Source organism: Tubulanus polymorphus, chromosome 3 (assembly GCF_964204645.1).
Source record: "Tubulanus polymorphus chromosome 3, tnTubPoly1.2, whole genome shotgun sequence".
In the NCBI taxonomy this organism is placed as follows: domain Eukaryota; kingdom Metazoa; phylum Nemertea; class Palaeonemertea; order Tubulaniformes; family Tubulanidae; genus Tubulanus; species Tubulanus polymorphus.
In genome coordinates, this window is record NC_134027.1 from 15,051,702 (window position 1) to 15,071,590 (window position 19,889).

The 19,889-nt window shown below is 41.4% G+C and overlaps 1 protein-coding gene across 5 annotated transcripts in view; it reads right to left on the minus strand.

The window, feature by feature from the left end:
* The window catches only part of LOC141902857 (engulfment and cell motility protein 1-like), a 194,846-nt gene extending 183,535 nt beyond the window's left edge, over positions 1–11,311 (minus strand). For 3 of the 5 annotated variants that reach the window (XM_074790777.1, XM_074790781.1, XM_074790776.1), the window contains exons 1-2: positions 10,243–10,308; positions 662–778 (exon numbers count right to left, since the gene is read on the minus strand). In XM_074790777.1, the coding sequence (XP_074646878.1) occupies positions 662–778; positions 10,243–10,293 (168 nt within the window). In that variant the 5' untranslated portion in view covers positions 10,294–10,308. Of the gene's footprint in view, positions 1–661; positions 779–1,712; positions 1,767–10,242; positions 10,309–11,157 lie in introns of those variants that run through there. The other 2 variants (XM_074790780.1, XM_074790778.1) reach the window with 2 other exon arrangements.
* Between the last annotated feature and the right edge of the window lie 8,578 nt (positions 11,312–19,889).

Here is a 19,889-nt window from a genome sequence, read left to right on the forward strand (position 1 = left end):
CAAACTGACAGCTTGTGTGTGCGTGTCGAGCGGACCATTGCGTAATTTTCAATGCTGCGAACGTCTCTAGATTCTCACAGGGCCTCTGTGCGCTCACAAGGAATTAACTTAAGTCACCATATATGTTGACACTCACCTTTAAAGAGACTTCGTACGGTCATCTAAAGTTAACATCCACGATACAACGATTTTAAAAATGGCACTTCTGTCGATCACTATACCCTCTACGTCATAAGCAACACGTGATGTGTGATGTCACATAAACGGCGTGAAGAGCATTTTTTCAAGAGGGCACAGCAAAAACTAACCAACTATTTTTAACCAAATTCAATCCCAACTTGAAGACGCCATTTCTGATGCGGAATTTGAGGAAATCTCTAACTAACTGGCTTTAAAACGACCTTAAACGTCTGTCAACCAAATCGGAAGTGCGTCATCAACCGGCAAACCGATCACATATGGACGTTCGTCTAACGAACGTCCTAAAAACATAACACCGTAATTTCACTTTAATTTACGTAACCATTCTGGGAAATACAGAATGGTTAGCAGGTCTCCCAGTGCCATCAATAACGAATGACATTGTAATACTTATGCAGGGCTCTAAATTGACCTCTAGATAGGCCCCTGGATGTGTAGTCAGCAAACCTAATCAGCCTACCTGATCAAACTCTATGAATTGAGTTGGATATCCTGGCAATAATACAGCTACTTTACATATATTTTCTGGAATATGAGGCATCACTGTTGTTGTTTCGGCTTCAAAACCATATAAAACCTACAATAAGGAAATTACATACATAGACAAGAATATGAGAAAGTTGCAACTGCCTGGTACTGATCCAAGCTAGGCTAATTGTTTCAGAACTTAGTAGTGGATAAATAAACATACCAACACAAGGTATTTCTGTGATATCTAAAATTCTAAAATTCATTTGCAGTTCATAAACATCCACTAACCCAAGAAGGCTATTAGCTTTGATTTCATGTCTGGATTATCAAAATCGGATGAGAAATAACAAAACAGCAAGCGACTGAAGTTGAGTAGTTTTGTGAGGGTTGTTAGCCCCCTTGTTATTTTATTATATTAACAGCCTATCGTCTTAACACTACCTTCAACTCTGATACTAATCAGTAACCTGTTTCACGAAAAAGGAAATACTAATCAATCTAATGGAATTTCACCATTCCACCAACTTCCCATCACATTGAGATACTTAGCAATGGGGGCATTTATGGATGAAATTGGGGACACATTTGGGATTTGGGTAATTTAAGGAAAACATATTAAATTTTTACACTTTATCAATTTAGTCCGTATTAAAAAACCTGAATGTGGCAATAAATTCAATTCCAACCAAATCAATAGATTCTCCGGTTCCCAATTTAAATCATCAATAATTTCCCACAGGCAAAGTGGTTTACCTTTCCACTATCTGGAAGAACGTACAATTATACATGTATTTGATTATCACTTGTGTGCTGTTGGTTTTGGTTTAAATATGTCCAGAAAACTATAAGGGCTCTGTGGGAAGCATGACACAAAATTTGATATGGGCTGTGTGCTTCTTGAATGCAGATAGGCATAGATGATGAGCACAAATACTCATCAGAAAGTGACAAACCATAATTTATTGATTTTTGGAATTTGCCATATAATATTTTTTAGAACAAATAAACGTTGAATATCTCATCATACGGGAGACCCTTACAATTTTGAGGTCTCTGAAAAATTTCTAACTCACACATTCCGAACTGAATATTTTCTGAAAATAGATAAAATTTAGGTTAAAAAACAGAAAATATCAAAATTTAATTGGCAATTAGGCCTAATTGTTTTTTAACGATAAATTTCCCATTCTAGACGTATCGGCCCCACTCTGCGCGGTTGCGCCACCGCGCGGTATTTACGCGAAGCAGCAGAACACAAACATGGCCACTCTCTCAATTTTCAATGATAGAAATCGTGTGTGCATTTCAATTATTTCGGCTGTTAGGGTTTTAAGGCACAATATAAGTTGATGATATGGCGATGTTAATTAATGATAATTCCGCAGTGAAGCTAGTCACGAACGGTGCCGATTGAGTGTACAGCTGCCAAAAACACTGAAATGTGCGTAGTTGCGTAACTATTTGCAGTGAATTGCAGACGAAACATAAAGATTTAAAAAAAAATTATACCAATCACAATTGTAAAATAAAAAAATATACCAATTGTAAAATAAAAATGAGATAGAACCTAAGTTAAAATTCTGGCCATTTCTAAAATGTTATTAATTGTTATTACTAACGTTTAGTTTTCCAACAATAATGAGGGGTGGTAGGTAGTCATGCAATTCAAGTCATCATTTATTACACGTTACTTCCGTGTTGTTGAAAATCACGCGAGTCCTGGACCAAACCCCAATGAACAATGTGATCTGTGTGCTGGCCACAAATGCACACAGATCACACTACACTACCCATTACACACTCCAGTACCCACAGCTTTCATATATCCATCCAAATATTTAGTGTCTTTCTTCCTGGATCTAAAACTAAAAACCTTTTGATGTGGAACTAAGTGGACACCTTCCACTCCTGTGCTTACCCAGATAGCGTAACGTATAGTACATAAATATACATTATTGTTATGGTTTTATGTCACGAAACAGCGATTTTACCAGACTTTGACTAGGCCTAAGTCATACAATATTTTAAGGTAAGGTAAATATCCATCGACGAAGTATCCAACGAAATTAAAAGGAGCACACTATAGTTGCCAAAGAAATAGTTCAAATGATTATTCACGACAATAGGGCGTTCTTCAATTAAAAACTTCTTTCTTTGGAAGAGACACTGTATGAAATTCTATAGTACGCGCAAGGAGAGCGTTTTTCCTGTTAACACTATTTTGCCGGTTCACGTGAACACCTATTGATCTCTGCGGCTAAGCCAATCATAGAGCAGTCTTTGCTTTCTGATTGGCTTTTCAAAAGCAATATTTTTGCGATCAGATTTTCGCGAAAAAGCTCATATAAATTCTAACGAGGCCCTCTTTCAACATTCAGCTACGTAGAGTTTGGAAAATGGATAATGCTTTAATGAATGATTTGTACAAATACATGCTCAGTTGCACAGTCAAAGAGCCTTTGCTCTGGAAACCATGTCATTTAAATTCGCTCTATTTGTATAGTAATAGGCTCGGCCTACGGCTGACATAAAAAACGGACCCTAACCCTCACCCCAGTACATATGCGCGGCGTCAATTATGCACCAGTCAATGAATGTCCCCGCCTTACGGGGGCCGGGAAACGAAAATTAGCTCAAATTAGCGCCCGCGCTAGGATCGCTCAATCGGGACGTTTTCCCCACTACTGGTAACGTTATTTTTAACGCTGCCGTAGCACTATGGATCGCCTACACACACGGGGATTCCTGCGCTATGGATCGTCGTGGTATACGGGTAATACTTTCACTAGATAAACTACAAAGCTTTAGCAAGTATTCGGCCTAGTTTTCTCCGTTAAAATTTATACAATTTTTCATAATCATGTAAAGATTTGTTCATTAACACTTTTCAGTACGAAAACACATTTTACTTTTGGTACAGTTAAAAAAATATCAAACAAGGAATACGTTGCAGAGATGTTGGATTTATTGACGGGCGTATGATTTTAAAGATTGGATATCAATATTTAAAAACTATTTCAACCATTGGTCTACGATGTCTGTACATGTGTTCAGACTTTTAATAATGTTCACCACTTGCAAGGGTCATTCCATAATAATAGTTTATTATTGCCAGGCTAGCGCTGTGGATCGCTATGGATCGATGTTGCGGGTGAGGACGTCAGCGCCATTTGACGCTGTGGAACGGGTGCGTACGCAAGGACTAGTCGCTAAAGCTGCGCTGTTACCGGTATGTGATCCACTCTTTTTTTCGCTGGATCACCTCTGTTCCGGGGCTATGGATAGCAAATTTTCGTTTCCCGGCCCTGTCGGGCGGGACTTTCATTGACTGGTGCATTAGCCAACCAGGACGCGCCATTAGCAAAATAGCGTTAACAGGAATAATGCCTCATTGGCAAAATATCACCTGCCTATTTATTTACGTTTTTTTCTGCATATTACTGTTTTCACAGTGAATAAACCTTATAGGCCTAATGGCAACCATAGTCCTTATAAAATGAGTTCCAAAATATCTTTAGAAATTGGTCTTCCATGTCGGATTCTGGCTATGTCGGACGAAAATATTGGGTACGAATTGATCCCACTTGGGCAGAGATTACTGTTAAGCCAATCATTGGCAAAATAGCCTTTACGCAGTGGATATCTTACCGTATACAGCTGAGTATTTATTTCCGCTATTTTACCAGACATCGTCGGAGATTGGCTGATTTACGCCGCGCATGCGCACAGAGGTGCGCGACTTAGAAAATTCAAGGAAAGTGTGGAGAGTTAGAGAAAATAGAGCGAATAGAGCGAGACTCGAACCGGGACCAGTAAATTACTAACGCAGCGTCATAGGCCTACCACTAACTATCTTTATCTATCTATAGTACCTCACCTTACTCTAATCCTATCCCTAGGGGTAAAACGGAACCCTCTGGACATTCTTCTCCCCCTCTCGACACTAACCCTATCGAAACCCTAACCCTAAACCCAATACAATGATTTTATTAGTTAATAGGCCTACTGGTAAAAGTGCAGATCCGCACTTCTCGTGATTCACGCAATATACTGAATCACAAATCACTGTTCTAAATTCGGAATGTCTCACAGAATCCAATGCAGTGATTTATTTTATGATATCTCTACTAGAAAGAAGATTTTTGGCGTGGATATTATCTCAGAATCGTGACGATCTTTCAATAGGACGCCATACTGGATTGGGAAATCTGAAGTGAAGATTTGTCATAAGTAATTACGATGATGTAGAAACGATGTGAGGGTAATCAGTGCATAAACTAATCAAATTTTTGTCAACTGTCACTGGGGTTATTAAGGCTAACCAAATTGTCAGATATCATTGTTGAAATTGACAAGAAATTTATATTTTTCTTCCTCAAATTGAGTGGGTCATGTAACATTGTTTCAGCAAATATTCTAAACAAATCTTCACTTTAGATTGGCCCAACCAATATGGCGTCTGGTTCAAAAATCGTGACGATCTCGAGACAAAATCCAGGCTAAAAATCTACTTTCTAGTGAAGATACCATATAATAAACTCATTGTACTGAATTGCTGATGACATTTTGAGTCTGAATCAGTGATATTTAATGTAGGCCTAATTGATTGAACCATTTACAAGAGGTGCGGATCTGCACTATTTCCCTTCATACAATATATATAGTAATAATGCACGGTAAAATAGCGGAAGTAAATACTTTGCCGTGTACGGTTAAATATCCACTTCGTAGCATTTACTAAAATGATGCCGCATTGGCAAAACAATTGTCAATTGGCCTACGTTAGGTATCTTCATGTCCGTGCAGGGCGCCACTATCGATTGTGATGACCAGGAAAAGTGATGCGCGTTTTTACTAGCCTACTCGTTTTGAATTCACGTAGTAAAATCATACATAAAACCTGCCTATCAATGCAAATGAGCTAAAATCTTTTGGAATCAACCAATAAGATAGATCTTTATCACTTGGGGGTTGGTTTAGTGTAGGCCCTAGAAATCCGCATTTTAGTCGAAGAAAATAGAAATCGAAAAATACCCTTTTTCAAGAGCAAACTTCGTCAGCTTAGGACCCGGAGTAAGCCACGAATCACCAGGAATCGGAAGGTTTAGGATCTTAAAATTCAAATACTGAAGACCGCATGATTTTATTTCGTGTTGGGGCTGAGCGATGGCTGCCGGAAAAGTCAATGTCTAAGTTTTGCGTTGAAGCGAGCGACACAAAATGGGGGCCGGCACTTGTTATTGAATGACAACGCGCCGCGCTGCTCGTGATGAGATCAATATTTAGCCTAACAATTATTCATCGGTCTAGCGGTGAATTGTTGTATTTATTTTCCGATTCATAATTATTCATCAGTATATTTCTGAACATTAGGGCAGATTTAGCGAAATGATCGGTTTTTTACGCGTGCGGACCGCCACTACGCTCCCGTCAGTAAAGCTGCTGTTGAAAGAGGGAGGCGTCTAATGGGATGAATTGAGGCTTGTGATGGGCAAAAATAGAGGCGCGTGATGGGACAGTGAGGCTCCCGAGGGGATTTTCCAAACGTAGCAAAATTAAAATTTATATAAAATATTGTTGAAAATTAGCCCAGAACGAAACAAATGGATTATTATTTAGTTATTATTAGGCCTAGTAGTATCATTACTATTGCTTGGTTTATGTTTCTAAACTGATTGATTTTATTATGATATCATGAATATATTTCAAATTTCAGCGTTTTGAGTTAATAGGGCCAAGCCTTATTTTCTGCTATTCTTAACTAAAATTCATTTAGCAAATAATATATATAATTGGTATATTAAAATCAATTTTCCAATAGGAGCCTATAGACCTAACTGACAGGCCTTGACAATCATGTCTGATTCATTTCAAAAATTATGTAGTGAAAAAAATAATTTCACCAGAAATCATATCAATATTTCTCAATATTTCACAATTTTTCTTGCCGTGACCATGGAAACCAAATAATAGACGGACGCCGGACGCGTCCCTTTGGTAAACGCATGTGGATACTACGAAGTGTCTTCTTAACCGATTGTGACTAGCTGACAAAGTCAGAAAAAAATGACGTCACTTGACGTCCGGTTTGAATCTCATGGGGAAATCGGAAGTAGAATTATGTCACGCTAAAATCCGGCAGTGAAATAACTATAATCCGGCAACTTTTGGGTCGGGTGATTCCAGAATTTATTCATTTTGTGATATTTAGAACAAGATTGGGTTGTTGAATAGTTTAACAATGAACCGCGTCGATCGAATGAGTTGAAAATAGCTGAAATTCCTCTAGCAACGGGAGCAAATTCAAAATAACAAACAACGCCTGCCGGTTCGGCGCCGCAGGTTCGAATCCCGGAGAGTAATGCTTGCGCTAGGAGCAGTCAATCCCAAGCCACGTCACTAAAGAAACGTTCATTTCATAAAAGTTTTATGACCCTAAAACTGCGGTTAGTCGTATGATTTACATCGAATTTCATGGCAGCGCTGCGGCCCGCGGATCAACACGTCTCCAAGCAGCAGCAGCAACATCGTGGTCGGCAAAAACATTAATCTCCGCCCCTTCTTTCACCAAATAAGGAATTCGGTACCGCTGGCCACGTGCACTGTTTATTTTGGGCCGTAGATTCTCGGTCCTCGATATTCCCGGAGGATCAGAAACAAATAAATATTTTTCGCAAGAGAAATCAATTTTTGTATTGACGTATGAATTTTCCTGCTGTATTTAATTTGATTTTTTCTGGCAGAAAAAAATTTTCCGATTGATGTTCAACGCGTTCCATTTTTCTTCACGGTACCGTAATTAAAAAATTCGTAGTAATCTTCTCGTCTTCCTATTTTCAAATGGAGCAAATTTCTAAATTAACAACCAGGTCAAAATTCTTCAATCTTGCAAAAATACCGTACCGGTATCAGTTTCACCATGAGTACATTATGGTTTTACAAAGTTTAAACCATAAAAAATTCTTCACACATTTTATATAGGCCTAAATCGAAATAGTAATCTTTTAGCAGACAGTGGTAAACAGACCTAGGTTATATTCAATTATAGAAGAAATGTTTCAAGTTTTTTTCTTGCGGAAAATTTAATTTCATTTGATCTGTTTCCTCATAATTTTCTTATCTTATGAGCCCAAATATCAGTAAGGGGCCGTGCATAAAGTACGTACGCTTGACTTCCGGGTATTTTTAACCCCCCCTCCCCCCTTGTACGCTCATTGTACGTTTTTTTATAACCCCCCCCCTTGCGTACATACTTTTAGGGGTAACCCCCCCCAGTAAAACAGAATTTTCAGGAATAATGGTTTAAAAAAGGCAAAATCCACCCTGATTCAACAGAGTTCCTGCTGACGTTGATCAACGATCTTCCATGGCGACGAAATGAAAGACTGAAAGTGGGGAATTCCCGAGATCCAAATATAATATATTGAATGCAACAAACCCAGGGAGACCGGTTTCGCAATAAAGGCAGTGTTTGCTCACAGGGGTTTGGCAATGGGCTTGGATTTTATTTCCGGGTTGTTGATAATCTCGCGAGAATGGCGCTAAATATGAACTGCGAATAAATTCAAAATATCACGGAAATACCTTGTGTTTATATTGTTTATTTATCCGCTATAAAGTTTCGATAAACAATTGGTCGTTAAGAATCATTATCAGACGGTCGCCACGCTACTATATAAAAGAACAAGGGATGAAACGCCAGGCCTCCGCTGTACTTAAATTTTCAGCCAGAAAGTTGGGACAGTCACGTGACATTCTGATGACGTCATCGCATTTAAAACTTCAACATGAAAAGTTAACATATTCACAGACCGATATCAATTGTCAGATTATGATTCATATGAAATAAATAACTTATACAGAATAAATTATGATGAAATATACAATTCATAGTCAAAAAATGCATCTGAATGTAAGTTATTCTCAAATATTTTTCGTATCATAGTTTCCGTCTTAGATGCTTCGGGTTTGCATTCAGTCAAATAAGAAGCGTTAAGTCACGTGACTGTCCCAACTTTCTGGCTGGCACGACTTGAACTGCGTTTCATCCCTTGTGATTTTATATAGTAAAGCGTGACGACCGTCTGATAATGATTCTTAACGACCAATTGTTTATCGAAACTTTATAGCGGATAAATAAACAATATAAACACAAGGTATTTCCATGATATTTTGAATTTATTCGCAGTTCATATTTAGCGCCATTCTCGCGAGATTATCAACAACCCGGAAATAAAATCCAAGCCCATCGCCAAACCCCTGTGTGTTTGCTCCCCCTTGGAAAGTATGTACGTTTTTAGCTGACCCCTCCCCTCCCCCTGTACGCTTTTGTGCGGATTTTAAGAACCTTAGAGTTACGGTTTTATCTTCTTTCCATCCACCCCTTAACTCTGTGGCATTAGTTTTCATATTTCTAAGTTTTAACTAAAATTAAAACTAAATTGATTTAATTTCTTCATTAATTTAATGCTTTGGGCCCAAATCTACACTACGATTTCAATATGAAACAAAATTGGAGTTATTTTCTTTCGACAACATTACATGTGTTCCTTACTAAAGTCACCGACAATATTTTGAGTGTTTTCATAACACCCGTACGTGAATGTGGTTGTTTTCGAATTGCTATATGATTTCTTGCTATGAAAAATTTAATCAAGCATTGACCATGGCGTCCGTCACTTAGATTTCATCTATTAGGCCTACATATTAATAATCTATATAATAATAGATATTCCTAGATACACTTAGGGCAAACATAAAATAAAACATAAATATTCATAACTAGTTATTCTATCCCCTTTATACATCATAACTTTTGATCTAACATTGATATTTTCATTATTTGGGTCTTCCTTATTACCGAGATGACGTATTTTACCGAGATGAACCGAGATGACATGAAATATATATACATATATATATATATATATATACATATATATAGGCTAGTGTTGCCGTCTCAACGCCTGCAAAGTTTTTCCTAAACGCTTGCGCTTCATCAACTACCTTTTCTTTTATAGCCTATTACTAAAGACGTTTTACAAATTGATAGTGTTTCACAGTCGGATGGAATAATAGGATATATAACTTTCATATCACTAGTAGGCTAAGTGTCATATAAAATAAAAGTTTTAATTTTAGATTGAAAAACAAAGTTTGTTCAGTATTTTGTGAGGTCGCCGTGGTTGGAGCCAGCGTGCCATTATCTTTTTAAACGTATCAGTACCAAGACGGATTTTTCTCGGATTTATTGCAGAATAACCACTCAAAACACAGATACAAGATCAAAAACCCAACAACTGTATCCCAAGCCCCTCGGCGAGTGCCTGTGCTTAAATCACAGTTTTTGTGTGTTGAATTGAAACATGAAGACACTTTTCGCTCAAATTTTCAAACTTCAATTTGCGATATCTCGAAAACTACTGAAGATAATTCAAAAATCTAAAAAGCATAGGTACCTATTGTTATTTGAGCCCTCCCCATTCCAACAAGCCTTCTTTCAGTATGATTGGAGCTATTTGAATTTTTTATGGATAGCTACCTACGTCGTCGCACCCACAGGCTACCTACTTTTGGCTTCACCCAGCACTGGCAGTGGTTGTCTCCACCAGTGATCTCCATCGCTTTTACGATCCTAGTGTAACCAACCACCTAGACGCATGCATTCAAATTCGCTGTACAGTTGCCGACCAGAATTTGGTCGGCTTTTTTGTCTGTGTTCAAACTGCGATATCTCAGCAAATAAACAACCGATTTTGATAAATAAACTATCTACACTAACCTTATGATGTCTTACGTTAGTTCATTAGGCCTATATCATTTTGACGATAAATCTGATTTTAGTACGATTAAATTTAAGATACAAAAATGATGCGCTGTTTAGGGATAAGACACGCATCGCTCAAGTGTCTTGTTGCTAACGAACTACAGTGTTACAATGCCTAGTTTCAAAGTGAAAAAATGGTGTCATTTTTGCTATTTCTGTATTTATATCGCATCAAGCACGGACTATGATGAAGGAACCTCCGAATGAATATAATAATAAGAAAACTGAATGTTTGAGGTTTGTAAAGAGAGTTTATTTTTCACAATCGGTTTGGTGAAACTGGATTTCTGGTGGTTTAAAGTCACAGTGATTTAAGAGTATTGAGAAAATGTTGTTCGCATCTTAGTGTCTGTGTACATCAGACACTAAGATTCTTGGTGAACTTTTGGACTGCTATGAACTTTATAGGGTAAAAGTGCAGATCTGCACCTCTCCGCGTAAACGGTTCAATCAATTACATGAAATATCATTGTTTCAGATTCAAAATGTCATCAGCAATTCAGTACATCGCCATTGGCTAATTTTAACATATCTTCACTAAAGAGAGTAGAAAGATTTTAGCCTGGATTCTGTCATTCAGCAGATTGCGTCAATCACGAGAGGTGCGGATCTGCACTTTTACCCTTTATAGTAGGCCTAAATAGCCTAATAAAACCTACCTTCGGAGAAAGCAAGTCCCTTTCAGCTTTTAAAAATTAAGGCGTAGGCCTAGTGAAACTTGGGCGGGTAATTCCAGGGTGATTTGGTCTGCAGAGTTTCAAGAAGCAGTCAAAATTGAATTGAATTGAATAGTCATTGGGACCGGTGACGATTTAGGTCTGTCTGCAGAGTTTCCAGAACCTGTCATGACAGGTGGGACCTCAGGTGACAGGTTGATTCGCTAAAATGAAAATCGTTATGACTGAACCGATGATAGGCGATTAGAAGACATGATAGGCGCGGATTTAGAACATGATAGCCGATGAGAACACAAAGAACATATCGTAGTGCTTTCTGAATATATTATTCAAAAACAGGCGGTGCAACCAGGATAATCTAAGCTCATCTTGCTTTTGGCATCTTCATGTGTTCTTCAAACTTTTGAAACTTTTCCCGTTGAATTACAGACTCGGCCCCTCTCCATCTCCTCTCCCCTATTGAATTCATCAGAATGCGTCACTTATTTTATATCATATCACATTATTTACCATCAAATAAGGCCTCAGGCAGCCACATTAATCAATCTATTTGTCGTTGGAACTACTTTTTGTTCAGAAGAATATGCGCCTTCACCTATATTCCGCTGTGCTTCACAGACGTGCGCGCCACAAGAATCGCTGCGATGTAACCTGTGCGTGTACTGTATTAATGAAAAGCGTGCCTCATGTGGTGGCATTGTTAAAAGTTTTCCAGGAAACTGCTGTGATGGAGTGACTATCACCACAGAGAGTTGACCAGATCCGAAGGAGTAAAGTCGAAGAGCGTGTTGTATTTTATGAATCTAAACAGCATCTGACTTTATTACTACAGTATAGGGTTACAGTATAGTACACATGGCGCGAAACAGCAACCAATCATATAAGAGAGACATCGACGAATCATATAAGAGAACCAACAGTCGTTCTCGACACTCCGGGGGCGGCGGTAAGCGCCAAATTTGAAAGTTTACTCCAAGATAACATGTATCGCATTAAATTGAAAGATATTAATAATCACTATACTAAGTAATAGTTTCACGTATGAAATTGAATCGCCATAAGGGCTAGAAATAGAGACATTGCGTTGTGTTGAATAAATGAGTACATAAAGAATATTTCATAATAAATGACTATCTATAGAAAGCAAGTTAACATCGTATCTAATAACATTTAAATTCATTAATCCGCTTTATAGTAATAATAAGTCATTCCCAACACCAAGAGTGATTAAACGATATTTCAAGTCCTTTCCGGTAAAGAAAAGTTTCGAAGCGAACGCGTTATTTGTTTAAGATCGGAAACGATTAAAGTTCGGAAAACGGTGTTGTCATATCGCGGAAAGACGGAATCGCGGAATTTTCCAAAAACGCGGAATTTCTTCATTTTAACTATAAATAGTAAACGGGTTTTCCCACGGGGATACCCACTGTCGGACAGGGCATCGGACCCAGGTTTTCAACCACGGGAATTAGTATTTGATAATTTATTATATCGCCAGTCAACAACTTAACGATACTGTTCCAAATAATGTAGAACCTAGGCAATACGTGCTTTGCGAATTCAGTGATACAGAGTATCGCTGCATTAACTGAAGGAATACAAATCGATGGTACGTAAACGTAGGATTTTTGATGACACCAAGGGTCATTCTCCAGGACTCAGTTCCGAGTTAAGATTTGACTCTGGTCTCTGGATTTAAAACATTGGAAATGAATTGATTCTAAGTAACTCAGAGTTAACTCACAACTGTGGAACTGGATCGATGTCAGACGAAAATAAATAGACATTATGTACATTTCATTCTGGCTTAGGATTGTTCATGCGTGTTGTGTGTCTACATTGTTGTTATAAGCGAATGTGGTTTATCTTTTAGAATTAAATGATATGAAAGATTATAAAATGGTTTCGTTTTTTTTTAATGTTTTCTTTGTGACTGCTATAACATATATGTTCCTATGCTGATTATTTGGATCAAAAGAATCTCATTGGTACCGGTACTGGACGAATTTGACGAAGGAATTTGAACCGATTCTTGTTTGGTCGTAGGATTTCATGTTTGCAACCATCTAAAACTACGGTCCGACACCGCGAACGTGCTCAATATTTATTTGATAATATTCGTTTCTGAAGTTCTCAAAAAGTCGATGAACTTCGATAACCGAAGTTTGCCCAGTAGAAATAGACATTAGGTGCCTGGTCTCTTTCACCCCACTTGATTCTGACTTCTTCTACAGGTAACCAGTCAACGGTATCGTAATATAATAAATCCATATAAAATTGCCTGCAAATAATGGGACTCGAACCTAACTCGTTGCATCGATCGGTCCGGTGCCCTGTCCGACAGTGGGTATCCCCGTGGGAAAACCCGTTTTCTATTTAAAGTAAGAATGAAGAAATTCCGCGTTTTTGGAAAATTCCGCGATTCCGTGTAACGAGGTCCTATTCTGCCTGTTCCACAGTAGAAGTTTCCTCCAAATATCGACTCTGAGAGCCCAAAAACCAGTAAAAAGGCGGACAAAAGATATTAACACAATCACCTATTGTTCTGTATTTTCGAGAGAGAGGGCAGCACCCTCCAGTTACAACATAGAAAACGACTGATGGACATATTCCATCACACCACCCCCCCTTCAACTTGTTCAAACTCCTATTTGAACAGGAATATATAGTCAAAATATCTACACAAATTAAATTATAGTCCTTATTATAGTATATTAAGCTCCAAACTTCTCGGCTCTGGATACAGTAGACATCTAACACGGCGTAGTCGTTGTTTCGCATTAGGGTTGCATCTCAGTGATGATAATACATGCAGCTTTCGATCTCCACTAATGGTTTGTGGTTTGTTTTCGGGGCGCACCTAAGCGTAGTGTCTAACCAAAAATATCTATACCATCAAAAGGTAGATACGGCCAATGGACACTGCACTTGGCTTGCCCCTCTGCCACTGTTCCTCGTCCTGGGGAGCTGCAAAATACAATCAAAAGAAAACGGAAAGAAACTGTTCGCAATGGGGTGTGCTACATCTGGGGGTCACGTGTGGTAGTATTTGGACTGAATGGCTTTTTGTCACTATCATTACAAAGAATAAGCGACTCCAGGTGAACCATCGTTAGGTACCGAAGGAAACACATTCAGACGCGATCTACCACACGGATTATTTCCCGACAGACATAGTGCATGGCCGACTTTTTGTAGTGGATCCCCACAATCGAGACCTGCCGTTTAAGGGTCTGTGTCGCCTCGTGGAGGCTAGATAACTGGTCTAACTCGATACAGTCCATGCTAGAAACGATAAATAGTTCAAAACATGAGTTGGCTGCAACGACAAGACTAAATGGTGGAGATTCCGTTCATTCAGATACCACCCGAATCATGCAAGGTGGGTGGTCCCAAGCATACCATAAGGAGGTGCAAGAGGTCTGAAATCCTAGTCACCACCAGTTACAAATGATAATAAACTGTCTACTAAAACTAAGTAAATATATATATAGGGTTATATACAAGGGTATATATAATATATATATATATATATATATATATATATATATATATATATATATATATATATATATATATATATATAGGATTTAACCCTTTGATTTAAGGTACCGGCCCATTTCTAACCAGTAGCCTTTCCTCATGTTAATCCGGGACCGAACTTCGCGACATTTCTGGCAATTTTGGATCAGTTCTATATCAAAAATGTTGTTCTGCTCAATCTTGTCCGCGGCTACTGGAGGTCCTATAAGTGTGTTTGGATCCACCAAAGGGTCTGAGGCTCTATTTTGGTTGGCTAGCGAATCATCGTTGTTGACTGTACATGAGTTTACGAACCGACTAGGGCGCCTGATCCCTACTCTGGGCCTGAGTCTTCTGTGGCCCTCAGTGTTTGTAATGTTCAAAGGCCCAGGCTTGGAGCGGTTTTGAGTAGGAGGCTCGCGATGGTTTTGGGTAGGGTTTGTTACAAGAGGTTCTTGAATAACTGCCGTTGTCTCGGGGTGTGACCGTGTCCAGACACAGTCTTCATCTTCCTCCCCCTCGTCGTCATTGAGGGTTGGTTGCTCCTCGGGATCGGTCGTTTTAACCGGTTCCTGTCTAGGTTTTTTTTATGACCTATGGTCACGGTCTCACTAGACAGGAAGCACGGTTTCATATCATTGAAGTGCACAACCCGCATTCTCTTCACCGCCCTCGGATCGGCGCCTGGTTCCAGGACAACCCTGTAATTCACCTCCGATAGTCTCTCGGTCACGACGTAAGGCCCTTTCCATTTCCGGTGGAACTTAGATGCCTCGTCCTTCTTCAAGAAATGGCTCATCAGCCACACGCGATCCCCGACCTTGTAACCCCCGCGTTTTGCGAAACGGTCATAGTCCATTTTCTGACGCCTTTGTGCCATCACTAGTCGATCACGAACAATGTTGTGTGACTTAGTGAGGTGGTCAGAGAGGTCCATGCCATACTTAGTCCTTGGTTGGTGGTCCTCGGGCAAGCCTACGCTGATGTCGATTGGTAGTGACATTTCCTCGGCGTACATCAAGTAGAACGGCGTTTCAAGAGTGGAGTGCTGGACGCTTGAACGAAATGCCATCAAACACGCAGGTAGTTCCTTGTCCCAGTTTGTTCCACACTCATTGACGGCTGTAGTCAGCATGGCCTTCAGGTCGGGACTTATTGAAATTTTCCACCTGCCCATTGCCCATAGGATGGTAGGCAGTGGTTCTGGTCTTTTCAATAGCCAAGATCCTACACATCTCCATGAAAACTTTCGACTCGAAGTTCGCGCCTTTGTCCGAGTGGATGGATTCAGGGCAGCCGTAACGGGTGACCCACTCGTTCACAAGGGCACGTGCCACCACGGAGGCCTTTTCCGTGCGGATTGGCCATGCTTCGGGCCACTTAGTGAATGCATCTTGAGCCACTAGAATGTAGACATTGCCGCGGCGGGTTCTCGGTAATGGGCCCACGATGTCTATATGTACACGCTGTAAGCGTCGCCCTACCGGTGTAGACATCATTGGGGCTTTTGGTAGTTTGGACGGGGACTTGCACTCTTGGCAAGTTTTGCAGCCCCGAACAAAATCCCTGACCCTAGCTGAGAGGCCTAATACCCAGAATCTTTCCCTAATTTTGCACTCTGTCTTTTTGGTACCGAGATGTTTTCCGGCAAATCCCTGATGTATGACTCCTATGGTTCCATCAGTCAGTGAAATGGGTAGTACCACTCGGTGTCTCGTTGAGGTAGCCCCCGGAAGTGGTTTAAGCGCAAGAATGCCATCTAAAAGCTCTAGACGCTCAACCAGACTATAGAGGCTCCTCGCTGTTCTACCACACCGTTGTAGCCGTTTCTTGTCCTTGACCCTCATTTCTCCCTAATTTCTGATATTTCGGGGTCATTTACTTGCGCCTCGATTATTTTGTTCCTGGACAAGCCAGTGGAGTGCGCTGTCAAATCGCCCCGATGTTTTGCAGTCACCTGGTTTATAGATGGACCAGTGTCACCACAAGTTGGGCAGTCCCCATGTTTCCTCTGTCTCTTAGGGATGCGAGACAGGGCGTCTGCGTTCAAATGTTTGCTTCCAGCTCGATGTTCGATCACGAAATCATATTCCGACAGGCGTTCAAGCCACCGAGCCACTTGGCCCTCAGGGTTTTTGAAGGTTTGTAGCCACTTGAGTGCTGCGTGGTCTGTGCGAACTTTGAATTTCCTGCCTAGTAAATGGTGGCGGAAGTGATCAATCATGGCAACCAAGGCCAACATTTCGCGCCTGGTGGCACAATAGTTCTCCTCTCCACCTTTCAGCGTGCGGCTACTGTACTCGATCACTCTCTCAGAACCATCGTGTTGTAGTTGTGACAGCACCCCTCCGATAGCCCAGTTAGAGGCGTCACAGTCCAAAATGAACTCTCCAGCGCCCTCCGAGAAATCTGGGAATGCCAGGATAGGGGAGCTGGTCAGCTTTTCTTTCAGTCCGTCAAACGCTAGTTGTTGCTTGGATGTCCAGACGAATGGTTCATTTTTCCTCGTAAGGCGGTGTAGCGGGGCTGTCAAGTCGGCGAAATCCTTGATGAATTGCGAGTAATATGTCACAAGACCAAGGAAACTACGCAGTTTGGTAACTGACGTTGGGGTCGGCCAATCCCTGACTCTATCGCATTTGGCACCGTCAGTTTCGACACCGGCCTCGCTTACTACATGCCCCAAAAACTTGAGGCGCCGCTGGAAAAGCGAGCATTTCCTCGGTTTTAGCTTGAGACCAGCTTTCTGAAAGCAACGAAATACCTCTTGTAATCGCGTCAGATGGGTTGGTAGATCGTGACTAAACACCACTACATCATCCAGGTAGATAAGGCATGTTTTCCATGCAACATCATCCAGTACCATTGCCATCAGTCTGCTGAATGACGCCAGGGCATTACAGACTCCAAACGGCATGACATTCCACTCGAATAGATGGTTTTCAGTCGTGAATGCGGTCTTATGTTTGTCTGATTCCTTTATTGGGACCTGCCAGTATCCGCTGGTTAAATCGAGGGACGAGAACCAGGTTGCGCCCGATAAAGCCTCTAGGGTACTGTCTATTCTACCTAGTGGGTGAGCGTCTTTGACTGTTGCGTCATTGAGTCGGCGGTAATCGCAGCATAGACGCAGGGAACCATCGGCCTTTTTCGCTAGAACTATTGGGCTTGACCACGGGCTGGTGGATGGCCGGATCAAGTCGTGTTCTAAAAGCTCATTGGTCGTCCCCTCAACAAAAGCTCTCCTACCGGGGGGTAGCCGACGGGGATGTTGTTTTATCGGTGGGTGGTCACCGGTGTCAATCTCGAATTCAAGCGAATCTGTTCGATCAATGTCAAAGTCTCCCATCGAGAATACTGACTTGTGCTCCCGTATGGTGTCAACAAGCTGTGTTTTCATGTCAGTGGGGATTTCAAGCTGGTCGATTTTCAATTCTCTCAAGAGGTCCATGAATTCAGTATTGTCACCACCCTGCAGCTGGATTTTTGGAGTTGACTGGTTTTGAGCATGGTCGTCGACAGTCATGATGTCAACTGACTGTAGGGGGCAGAATAGACCAATAGTCTGGCCCCTGTCGACTCTACAAGCCTCATCCGAGAAGTTAGCCAGCCGAACTGGTATCTGGTTTGCCGCCTCCGGTACCACCAGTGTTTTCCCAGTGCAAAAATTATTCCGTCCACAGCTGCTGATCATCCCTGAGGTCGAATTATTATGAGCATAACTCCGTTTCGTGTATCCATTTACCACCACCTCGGATCCAGCTGGAATGATTTGGCTCTTACTGATGAACACCCTGCAAGCGCTCGCGCGTTTGGGGCTCTGGCGGACAGGCACCTCGCTGAGGCTTCCGAAGCGGAGCACTTTGTTACGGTAATCTATGTTGCAGCCATATTTCTCGAAGAAATCACTTCCAAGCAAGCAGTCTTGTGCCAAATCCTCGCTGACGATCATGGGGACATGAAATTCCTCAGTTCCAACTCTCAGACATACATCAGCTAATCCACGTAACTCCATTGGCTGACCGGTAGCCGTTGTCACGATTCCTTCGATTGGCCTCAGTGCAGCGGCTTCACCAGTCGGGCTACTAGAGTCCCATACCGAACCTCTAATGATTGTGCAGGAGGCACCAGTGTCCAGGAGTACCACCGCTTTCGAATGGTCATTTACTACGGCATCACAGAAAAGGCCCGAGGCGTGGAGCCTCACTGTTCCGATGTTTGTAACTAAGCTCGTCTGGGCTGGTTCTGTTCCTGTTGTTTGAACCTTGGTGTCGCGCAACTTGTGGCAAGTGTTTTCCGTAGCCGGACTGGGAGCCTCACTGTTCTCCGAAGGGTCACGTCGATTTTCTTCTATACTTTGGGTATGTTGTGGTGGTCTAACAGTGATGGTTCTAGTAGGATGCGGACCATCAGTAGGTGTATCTCCACTAGAATCACATGCCGGGCCAGCAACCACATATCCATCTTGAGGTGTCGTTTGCATATGGTTTGATGGTCTCGATATCATTTGAATATGGTTTGATGGTCTCACGGTGGTGGAGCTAGTATGATGGTAACCATCAATAGGTGCATCTCTACTTGCATCGCACGTTAGACCATTTGCCATATTCATCCGATTTTTCCTACGTCTTGCGGGGGGTATATACAGCGGTACAGGGGGGACTATTTCCTGATGGGGTTTCCACTGCCCCCCTGAAAACCCCGCTTCTCGTTTCCCTGGTTTCCCTTAGGTAGGTGGCAGTTACTTGAATAGTGACCACTCCCCCCGCAATTATAGCATTTAACTTGTGGGCACAAGTTTTTGGGGTGGTCTGCATCCCTGCAACGCCAACATTTGTCATCGGCGGGCGGTCGACGATTGCCATTACCAGAGACAACTGCTTCCAAATGGCCTACTCGAGTCATCAGCGTTCCCATCATCGATTTCAATTCGTCGAGTTGTTTGGTGTTGGCTGAGCTAGTCGAGTCGAGCTGGGTCTGGTTAACGGATACTTTTTGTTTATGAGTCGTGCCCTCAGTCAACCGTCTCGCTGTTTCCACAGTCCGTGCTTGAGCGACTGCTGCAGCCAACGAACTTGGCTGGGCTGCATACATTGACTGCTTCGCTGAGACGGGTAGGCTATTACCTTTAAGGAATTGGTCTTTGGCCAATTCATCCTGCAGCTCGAAGGCAATGCCAGGGTATGCGTTCC